The 11,087-nt window shown below is 36.2% G+C and overlaps 4 protein-coding genes across 4 annotated transcripts; 1 reads left to right on the forward strand and 3 right to left on the reverse strand.

Moving 5' to 3' along the window:
• Nucleotides 1-3,808: 3,808 nt before the first annotated feature.
• LOC26529548 (ATP-dependent RNA helicase abstrakt) lies at nt 3,809-5,847 on the reverse strand. The gene has a single exon (XM_015177113.3). It carries the CDS (start codon nt 5,786-5,788, stop codon nt 3,920-3,922), a length of 1,869 nt encoding a protein of 622 aa, XP_015032599.1. The 5' UTR covers nt 5,789-5,847; the 3' UTR covers nt 3,809-3,919.
• Nucleotides 5,848-6,861: 1,014 nt separating this feature from the next.
• Nucleotides 6,862-7,877, reverse strand: LOC6649611 (V-type proton ATPase subunit G). Its single transcript, XM_002072039.4, has 3 exons — nt 7,697-7,877; nt 7,372-7,472; nt 6,862-7,306 (listed from the first exon to the last, which is right to left on the reverse strand). The coding sequence occupies exons 1-3, from the start codon at nt 7,776-7,778 to the stop codon at nt 7,136-7,138; spliced, it is 354 nt and encodes a 117-aa protein (XP_002072075.1). The 5' UTR covers nt 7,779-7,877; the 3' UTR covers nt 6,862-7,135.
• Nucleotides 7,878-8,648: 771 nt separating this feature from the next.
• LOC6649395 lies at nt 8,649-9,643 on the forward strand. The gene has a single exon (XM_002072040.3). The coding sequence runs from the start codon at nt 8,760-8,762 to the stop codon at nt 9,585-9,587; it is 828 nt and encodes a 275-aa protein (XP_002072076.1). The 5' UTR covers nt 8,649-8,759; the 3' UTR covers nt 9,588-9,643.
• Nucleotides 9,608-10,288, reverse strand: LOC6649396 (40S ribosomal protein S19a). The gene is made up of 2 exons (XM_002072041.4): nt 9,874-10,288; nt 9,608-9,818 (listed from the first exon to the last, which is right to left on the reverse strand). Exons 1-2 carry the CDS (start codon nt 10,177-10,179, stop codon nt 9,654-9,656), a joined length of 471 nt encoding a protein of 156 aa, XP_002072077.1. The 5' UTR covers nt 10,180-10,288; the 3' UTR covers nt 9,608-9,653.
• Nucleotides 10,289-11,087: the final 799 nt, after the last annotated feature.

Genomic DNA, 11,087 nt, shown 5'->3' on the forward strand with positions numbered 1-11,087 from the left:
ATATCATATCATGTGAAACTAATAGGAATTCCTTTAAAATGCAGATTTGAAGACGTATTAAAGAACTGTACTTTGAAATACCTTCATAATTTTTCGAAATGAAATGATTTAATTTGGCGCAACAGTCATAAAATTTAAAATATAAAGCTGAAAACATGGCATAAAACTGTAGATTAAAAAGTTGAATTGGGATATTAAAATATATAGACACAATCCATGGTAATAAAATCGTATAAACCGATCTATGGACACTCTTTAGTGGTTTAGGTTGTGAATAAAACTGTAATAATAATAATTGTAAATTTTTTAAACTATTGCTCATAAATACTTTCATTTTAAAAGTTTTAGTAAAACTTTATTTCAATTAAAACTACTTGCTCAGCTTGCACAATGAAGTTAAACTTGTTTGAGTGTGGTCCGAGAAATATTTTTAAATAATTGACAAGAAAATAACTAAATGATTACCATAAGCCATTAAAAACTGAGAAAGTGCTACTCAATTTTTATAACTTATTAGTAGTAACAATAGTAATATTATTCTGTATTAAAATATTATTATTCATAAAACTCAATTTCATAAAAGGGGGAAATAAAGAAAATTTCCTCCACCAAAATAAATATTCTTTCTTTAATATTTTTGCTATTTCAATATCCAAGATTGATTTCTCCCACTAAAAAAACAGATTTCACTTACCAAAAACTAATTTTAGACTGGTCAAAACTGTTGTCTTAAGTGACTTACACCATTTTTTTTTATCAGATACATATGTATTATGATAGTTACATAAAATTCTACAATTAAGAAAATTAAAAAATTACTATCTCTCTATCCTCTAAAATTTCATTACTTTTGTGTCATAGGTCGTTCTAAAAAAAGTTTTTATGATGGCTAAAAAAGTACTAAAAATGTTGTTCACTAAACTAATTCTAGTTTTAGCCTGCCACTTAGTAAAACTCCCCCAACTGGTAGATTATGCAAAAGATAATATAGTTTAACAGTTTAGTTTCCTTGGGTGATATCATATAAATGGCGTTGTCTGTACGGGAACTCACGATACGATCGTCTAATGAAGCTGTGAATTGAAATGAGGCACGCATGTTTTTTGCAAATTATTTTTCGTCAAGTAATTAGTTTTCGTGTATGACGACACTGAAAATAACATTTGGGCTGGCTGTGATGGGTTGTGGTTATCGTGATATCATGGGTTGGTAAAGAAAACAAAAAAACGGTGGGGCAAACAAGCCTTTTTCTCTGCAATTGGGTCATATAAGTATGTGACATACCAGCACTTTCAAATAAAAACTATATTTTACGCATTCATACAATTTACTTCACCTTCCCTTGCCCCCATCCCTTCCCAAGCCCTTACTGTGCCATTTTCAAGTTCGAGTTTTGTGTTAATAATAAACTTTAGCCAGGCAAAAGAAAAAGACTGAATAACATATACATATTGAGAGCGTGTTTTGGATTTTAATAATGAATATACGCAAATTGGGATGTTCTTTTTTTGTTAAGGCTTAAAAAATATACATAAATGAAAGTCTGGGAAGTAAAAAATATTTAAAAGACATCATTATAAACATGAGAGTTTTATTTTGTATTCTAATTAATCCCATATAATTGTTGAAGTAGAAAATAATCCCAATAACTTGTGGTCTTTGTTTCTGTTTCAATATATGTAGACTCTGTAAATCTATATTATAATAATAATTGGAGAGTCTTCTTAAGCACATTTTATAGAAAGATGATCTTAACAAAACTGTGACTTGGGAGAAATAATAGGTAGAATGGTAAACACAGAACTACTTTTTTTTGGTAATTTTCCCGAAAAGGTATTATGTAAGTGATAAAAGACTCCAGTGTAAAAGACTCCTAAGCCTATATAATTATTTCTTAGATCTCCGCAAGACCTATTAAATCTATATTTCGGTTGTTTCCGAATTCGAACACCGACTAGGCGTCATTTTCTTTTCGATAAAGCAAATACTACTGAAAGAGCAATTAGATGAATAATGAAAAGAGTTGTAGATTAACGAATAAATTTTTTAATAAAAAATGTATTACTGTACCATGGCCATTATTACTTTACTGTGACTTATAACTAAACATTATACAAAAATTTGTTCAGAATTTGTTCAGGATTAAGGTATTATTTAGCAATACAGACATATCGAAGCTTTTAACTCTTTGATATAAGAAATTAAACCCATTTATAAATAGAGGAAGCATTCGCAATCCAAAAAACATAGCTTTACTTGATAGTTGAAGACAAATTAGATTAAGTTTCCTCCTTAAAACTAGGGTTGTAGATTTAAAACTGGTTAATTTTATCTAAAAAATGCCTAATTCTCCTATTGGAGATTTGCTTCACCGGAATTTTAAACTAGATCCCCAACTGTAGCTTAGTATTGTTTAACTTTCCGTTCAATGGAAAAAAGTATTGTTATAATTCTAAAAGCTTGTCACTTAATGTTTGTTAATTTTGTATTCATCCAGAAAAAAAATACAAAAGAATAAGTTTAGAAACAAAAAGGCGATATATACCTAAATAACTACATCCATTTGAGTATACAAATGTGTTTACTGAATCAATTTGTATGCACATAAGGATGATCATGGCAAGACGTCAGCCGACTCATCCATCACAATTAATAACTAGTTGAACGACAGTTCACAAAAGGTATACACACACAAATAGCAGTAGGTAAATCATTAATGACAGCTCTTTAAAAATCGTTAATACATAAATAAATATTTCACCAATAGTTAGTAATGCTACTCATATTTGTTTAAAACACTTAAACAGGCTTTTTTATGCGGTAGACATTTATGTTGTATGACAACAAAATCTACAAATAATTGTTTATTTTAAACACAGAAACTGTTCAGGTAAATACCCTTTAAAAAGTCAATCAAAAACATATATATATACTTATGTACAGTAAACTCAAAAAACGAGAGAGGTTTCATTTTGAGATTATCTATTCTCAAGCCTCAAAATTGATAAGCTAAATGGGCAATTAATTAAATTGAATTACTTCAATAGATTATCAATACTAGAGCAATGTCGTAGCAGTTGTCGGTCGTGGAATTGTCTAGTTATTCATATAACAAACATATACATACAAGAGCTATCAATTAAGCCTGTTCAAGGTACTCAATGTTAGTTCGTATAATATAAACAAGTATAATACATAAAATATTCTCTATGCCTTGAGATTGAGTTTTGTTTAGAATTACGTAGGCACACTTTTGGGTTACTTAGAGGCTATCACTAAAAACCGATCGTACACAAACAATATAAACACAAAGAAAAGCTACTCATCACTTACGTTCGATTCAATATGAACTGGTCTCTTCCAGGTTTCAAATGCGACTGGATTGTGAGAATCAAGAGTTTGGGTAGTGCTGGGGATGTTGTGAACGAGAAAACGAAGCTCGAGACACTGAAGGAAAGTTAAAGCTTGCTCTCGCTTTTATAAAACCCGATCTTGGGTCTCTATATTTGTGTTTTTTTTTTTTGTTCGCTCAGGTCGCAGACACTCTCTGGGATGTCATCGATGGGTGATTGATAAGGCGAAGCTCTGTCGATAAGCGCAAAAAAAAAGAACCAAAGCATTGCGAATCTGTAAACAGAAGCAGAATGTGAAAACAAAAATTTTGAACAATTCTGCGAATTAGGTTAAAAGTCAAACGATTTACATTTCCTTTGCGCCTGCATTGGAATTCCCGGGCTTTAATTCATTCATCAGATTGGGAGGTTTAAGTCCGAACACACATCACGGAAAATAAACAAAAACTTTCACATTTGAGGCGTAGTTTTGTCTGGAAACTGAATATTAAATATAATTTTCTTTCTTTCATCTTAAGTTTATCTAAGTTCTTTAAGTGACAGTTGCAATGGTCAGAAGTGTAAACCTAATAATCGGCGGCTGTGTTTGATAGATAATCCCGTCGTCCAATATTTGAGGCCTGTTTACTTTGTACCGCCTCCAGTTTGGGGCACTCAGTGATACGATGGCCCAGACCGCCACAATAGCTGCAGCCATGTGAGTCGCCCAGATCGAGATGTTGATGCTCTGCCTCTGGCGCCAGTTCGTCCAGAAAGTCAGGCACCTGCTGTTTGGCTTCGATAAGCAAATGCTTTAGATCGAGCAGCACCGATTGCTCGGTAATCTTATTAATTAGTGTTGTGGCCAAGCCCTTGGTGTTTGATCGACCCGTACGACCAATGCGATGGACATAGTTCTCAATGTCATCGGGCATGTCGTAATTGATGACATGCTGGACATTGGGGAAATCGAGACCTTTAGAGGCAACATCTGTGGCAACTAGCACATCTTTTTTGCCCACACGATAGGCGTCAACGGCACGAGAGCGCTCCTCTTGATCCTTGCCGCCGTGTATGGCCACCGCTTCGACTCCCTTGAGTAGGAGGTACTCGTGTATGCAGTCGACATCCTGTTTCTTTTCCGCAAATATCAGCACGGGCGGGGCAGTCTTTTGAAGGCAATCTAGCAAGTAGACCACCTTGGCCTCTTGCTTTACATATTCCACTTGTTGGGTTACATTCATGGAGGCGGCACCTGCCCTGCCCACATTAATGGTAACAGGTTTAACCAGGGCGGTTTGTGCAAAGTTCTGAATCTTCTTCGGCATGGTGGCTGAGAAAAGAAGCGTCTGTCGCTGGCCCTTAAAGAAGGAGAATATTGTGCGCACATCCTCTTCGAAACCCATGTCTATCATACGATCTGCCTCGTCCATGCACAAATAACGACACATGTCAAGGGTGAGAATCTTTTTGTCCAGCATGTCCATTAGTCGGCCTGGAGTGGCGACTACAATGTGCACTCCGCGGGATATCACGTCCAAGGCTTCACTGACTGGTAATCCACCCATTGCCAGACAAGATCGCACCTCAGGCATACCGCAGGCCTGTAAATGCTTGCTATAATGCTGAATGATCTCGTGCGTCTGTTTGGCCAACTCTCGAGAGGGGCAAATGATGAGACCATAGGGACCCTCATTCCTCTCGAATGGCAAACTGTATTCCTGTTCCAGAGCGAACATTACAATGGGCAGCACAAAGACCAAAGTCTTTCCTGATCCCGTGAAGGCTATGCCAATCAGATCACGGCCAGACAGCACCGTGGGTAATCCTTGCACCTGAATGGGCGTGGGCGTTTTTATTCCCTTTGCTGCCAATCCATTTAGGATTCCCTTGTGAAACTTCATCTCGCGAAAACTGCTTATAGGTGGACACGGATTTTCGCCTTCCACCAATATTCTGAGCTGTTTACGAATAGCCTGGCGCTCTTTCTCAGGCATAGCCTGAATGTAGCGTGGCGGCCGCCAAGATGTCTTTATTGGTTCCTCATACTGGATTCCTTTGGCCAATTCAGCAACGCCCATCAAAGCCTTCTGCTGGGCTATACTCTCCATGATCTTCTCCTCTTCCCTTAGCTGCTTCTCAACGGCACTTAGCTTTTTGGCTTCAGCAATTTTCTTCAGCTCCGTGTGTTGATCCAGTAAACTGATGTTGTACTTGCGACCATAGGTCTCCGCATCTTGAGCACCCTGAGAGTCGTCATCGTTCTCGTTCTCGCTGGACGATTTGTGCTGATTTGTTTCTGAGGCCAGTTGAACGATGCGGCCAAGTTTCATCATGTGCTGTTTCTTTCGCTCCTTGACCGGCACATATGGAACATAATCATCGTTAGCCAGTGCCTCCTCATCGCCAGATGACTTTGATTCTCTTCTATAACGTTTAATTGGAACTTTTGACATTTTTAATTAAGAAACGTTTTCAAACGTAAACAATAGAGCTGGAAAAAACATCGATGGTACTATCGATGCATCGATGGTTTTGTATTTTTATAAAACATCGATGTTTGGCCAGCACTATCGATGTTTTCTTTCTTTTTCAATTCTTCGACGGAAAAGCATATAAATAAGAGTTTTCTGTTTTGTATTTTGCAATTTAATTTGGAAAGTAGATTTTACTTCTTTACAGTTAATATTATCTTATTTACAAAAGTTTTAAAAAAATGGCCAACAAATTTCTATGTGTGCCTGCATCGTCCTGCGAGTCGGAACAACTATCTAGCACGGCAGACCAAATAATATCGGATAGACGTTGCTCTTTGAAATCTTGTGTCGTAAAGAAACTTTTGTTTTTAAACAAAAATCTCAAAAATGATCCCTTACCCTTGTTTTTTTTTTTTTTTTTTTTTGAATGGTAATAATTTAAAACAAAAGTAAATCTTTAAAAGAACGTATTTCTTTTAATTTTAGTTAGTTATAAAAAAAGTTACCAAATGAATGAATTGTTATTTACTAAATTTTAGCTTATAATTAAAATATAACCCCAAATCTTAATAAGTCACTTCGTTTTTATTTAGTATCGCTTTAACTATTGTTGCTATATCTTTCTATTCCATTGAGATCCGCGAAAAAAATGAATGATTTTAAAAATACCGCGCAAACATCGAAACATCGATGTTTCATCGATGTTTGACGTTGAAAACATCGAAAACATCGATGGTCCCAAACATCGATGTTTTTCCAGCTCTAGTAAACAAACGCCAAGCCGAAATCAGCTGATAGCTAATGGTCAGTGTTGGCAAACTATAACAGTACTCATCAGTTAAAATTGCTCGTTTTGGTACTCAGTGGCGCCCAATGCATATGGCAAGTCAGCTGACTTAATAATAAAAAATATATACATATAAATAACGATTATAATAATTTAGAAAAATGAAACAATTGAAAACATTCCCATTTCTGAAAAACAAATTGATAACATTAAAAGAAAACATAACCCAAAATGGGATATTGAGAATGAAATAAAAACTTTCCCATTTTCTAAGTAGAACAAACAACAAATATATAACTTTAATATGGAATAATAATACAGCAGTAATTTTGTGTTTTAGTTTTAGATTTCGATCATTCCACTAACTATTACAGGGCTAAATTAGATGCAATAGAGTTTGCACTTGGAGCTGGATTTTTGGACATTGAATTTACACTTGATTAGAACACAAAATTTACACATATGATTTTCCAAATCCGGCCACCCTTTCCACGGACTCGGACAAGCAGAAGGAGTAAGAAAACATTTCGGCTCCCTTCTTACTTGACATTGTAGTTTTTGTGGACCTCGGGTGAGATATTGTAGACGTATTGGAGAATCTCCTGGATGACGGGTTCCTTACGAGTCTGAATGGCACGCTCCATATCGGCAAGTTTCACACGGGTGTCTGCATCGATTTTAGCAGCGACTCCTTCGCGGCTGCCCATATGCTACATATACAGAGAGAAAGAGCATTAAAGTTAAATGTTAACAATTGAAAATTATCAAATCTCACCTTGGCCTCGAATTCTTTGAAGGCGCGCTCACGCTCCTGACGGAATTTCTCAATCTCCTCAGTGGCCTCATCTTTGGCTTGCTTCAATCTTCTTGCCTTGCCTGTGTTGAAACATCAAACGAGAAGAGAAAAAATCATTATTAACAAATTGTTAACTACTATTTATTAATCATGTGACTCTTTCGCGTAACGTTCGTGTCACGATGGGGGGTGGTAGTGGAACATGGGGAATGAAACGAAAACGCAGTCATTTGTTGTTGCTTTTTCTGTATACGCTCAATTCCAGTTGGATTTTTTCTACTTTTTTTTCATCTTCAATACTTACGTTTCCTGGCCTCGGCAACCTTTTCAGCTGCCTTCTTTTCAGCAGCCAACAATTGTTGGATTCCCTGGGTTTGGCTGGCCATGTTTTTCTTTTTTGGTTGCTAATCAATTAACTTTACTTGTACTCCGCGCAAGTTGAAAAAAGCAAGTGACGAGCTCTCCAATTGGAACGTTTATCTGTGAAAAAAGTTATCATGTGACACACACACACAAGTTGGAAGTTTTACACGCGAACTCGAACATGTTCGCGCTTTTTTCTCACAAACGGTGAAAATTGAATTGCGCAGGGGGCGCCACTTTAAATTGGTCACTCTAAAATGTTGTCTTTACAACAGGGGGCGCCACTTTGTGAGTAAAACGCGCGAACATGTTCGATAGAGCTGGAAAAACATCGATGAATCATCGTTTTTGAAACATGTTTCGATGTTTGCGCGGTATTTTTAAAATCATTCATTTATTTCGCGAATCGTAATGGAATAAAGAGATATAGCAACAATAGTTAAAGCGATAAAAACGAAGCGACTAAGCAAGATTTAGTGTTATATTTTAATTATAAGCTAAAATTTAGCAAATAACAATTCATTCATTTGGTAAATTTTTTTATAACTAACTAAAATTAAAAGAAATACGTTCTTTTAAAGCTTTTACTTTTGTTTTAAATTATTGCCATTCAAAAAAAAAAAAAGGGTAAGGGATCATTTTTGAGATTTTTGTTTAAAAACAGAAATAGAAATTTGTTGGCCATTTTTTTAAAACTTTTGTAAAGAAGATAATATTAACTGTAAAGAAGATAAAATCTACTGTAAAATCTACTTTCCAAATTAAATTGCAAAATACAAAACAGAAAACTCTTATTTATGTGCTGGCCAAACATCGATGTTTTATAAAAATACAAAACCATCGATGCATCGATAGTACCATCGTTGTTTTTTCCAGCTCTAATGTTCGAGCTCGTGAGTAAAACGCGCAAGTTCGTGAGTATTGTTGTGTTTAGTTCGATAGGATTTTTTTGGCTTGGTCGCGCGCCTAATTGTTTAAAATTATTAACTAAACCTCCTAAATCAATGTCCCAAAATGAGAGAAACATTGATCTGGATCTCAATCTGGAAATCCTTACAGCTGCCACAGCGGCGGAGTTTGTGAATGGAATATTCGACTATTTGCTGTATCAGAGAAGGCAGATTCCATTTGTCTACAAAACTTATAAATATTTTATAGAAAAATGGAGCGAGGAACAGGACGAGACACAGAAATCCTTTGCCCATCATCAGTTGAAGCTGCATCGTTCCAAGGCCACGGCCACCAAGGAATCCATCAGTGCCATAAGAGAGCTAATACGGCAAGCCTTCAGGATCAGCGTAGTCAAAAAATGTCGTTTTTTGTTTGGGAATTCGATCTTTATGCCAACGGAGTCTTATACTTTACATATCCCACATAGCACCATAATCCGGAAGCAGCAATTTGACCTGACTGAGAGCCGTATCAACCAATCTCTAATCTCTCTAATGGCATGTGATGAACTCTGTGCAATCTTTGGCAGCGAGATGAGCACCACCAATATGTTCCTTGAACTAGAGCTGCAGACGGACGTGGCTGTTCCCGCAAATGGGATGGGAATCTTTCCCAAGGATGTGTTAAGTCAATTGCCAAGAAGCTGTAAAAATGTGCACTTACATCTCTTGTACGACCATGGACACCAACCTGCCCCCGAATTGGCCATTTACCAGGATCTGGAGCTTATGCGGTTAGAGCAATCAACTAGTCAAGTGGAAGACTCAGAGGTGACAGACAAAAGCAAAGAGGAGCAAGAGTTCTCTTGGTGGCAAGCAGAGGCCATCGTACGTGGCTTCAAGACGCCTAATCATAAGTCCTTTGATCTTTGGTCTAGTTAAGAATCCATCAAGCAATAAACTATAGACAATATTACATTTATTTGCAATTTACGAAATTCTGTCATTTTAATCGGATATAATTAGGGTGTCAGCTGCGTGCTCCTGTTCACGCTGCTTGGTAACAATCTGATAGGCAATTCGATCCATGTCACGCTGTCCTATGGCCGACAGTTTGCGTCCGCCATCGGGATGACGCTCAACCAAGCGTATCTTCTCCAAAGCTTGCAAAGCCTACAATAAAAATTGTTTTCCTACAACCGAATCGATGTAATGGATCTCTCCTTACCTTGCGAATGCATCCATCGGAGGCACGACAATATTTCGAGGGCTGCACTCCGTTGCGCTTGCGCCCGCCGTACACTTTTGTTAAAGCTGCCACTCCGACTGGACTGCGATGGTAAAGATGACGCATTATCGAGGCGCAACGAATGTAGAACCAATCCGGATTCTCAGGCGCAATCTCCTTAAACTTGGCCGTCTTGATGTACTCCATTTGGTCGGGCACACAGAGCTTTCCCTTTTTCTTTAGATAAGCAGCCACCGCATTGGTGACAACTGCCTGATCAACATCCTTGACATTAATTCCGGGCATTATGTCTTTTCTTTACAAATCTGTAGCTAAGCGAATGAGGAATGAGGGATTTTTTACTGGGAGCGTGATGACTTTGCAGGAAGCTGGTTTTAATCAAAATGGCAGATTGATGCCGATTCGTTTGCCATCAATTAAATAGTTATCGTTATCGATGTATATCGAATTCCATCGAATTATTCACATAACTAAAGGTGATTTTTTTACTTTAATATTTAAATCGAATATTTCGTATTTTGAAATCCAAGTTTAAAAGATATGGCTGCATTATAGTATCTGATTTTTAAAGCCTTTTCAGATTTCCAAGTCTCTTTTGGCATTTAGCTAGTGATTTTTTAGTAGAGGTGACAACTCTGAGCAAAAAAATTTTAAAATTAATTTATGATTTAACTAAAATTGAACTTAAACTCATTTTAAAATTGTTTTTGTTTTACATTTTATTGTTTTACAAGTTTGATTCAGAAAATATATATTTATATATTTAGTTATATATATGTACGCTTGTTATAATTTTTGTATTTGAAATTTAATTTAAAGACTTGTGTTTTTATCCAAGATACTTTTAATTAGATATACATACGTCCGGATAAAACGCATTAACATAGAAAACAATTATAATACATAAAATATTATTATGATAAATCACAAAAATGTTCGCAAATTTTCGCTATTTAATTCTATTTGCTTGATACTCTCCGTCAATTCTAAAAAAATATAGATGCATAGATATATATATATATATATACGATGCCTTGGTCAACTGATTTTGAAAATTAAAGCTACAACGACACGCTCTATTATTATTCTTTAATAATCCCCCCCAAAAAGCCAAAAGTTGCAAAGTTAAAAACGGAAAATGCAAAGCCAAACATCATATTGGCGCTGATATGAACAAGTTAAGGAGGAGGAGG

The sequence above is a fragment of the Drosophila willistoni genome, chromosome 3R, assembly GCF_018902025.1.
Source record: "Drosophila willistoni isolate 14030-0811.24 chromosome 3R, UCI_dwil_1.1, whole genome shotgun sequence".
Taxonomy (NCBI): Eukaryota; Metazoa; Arthropoda; class Insecta; order Diptera; family Drosophilidae; genus Drosophila; species Drosophila willistoni.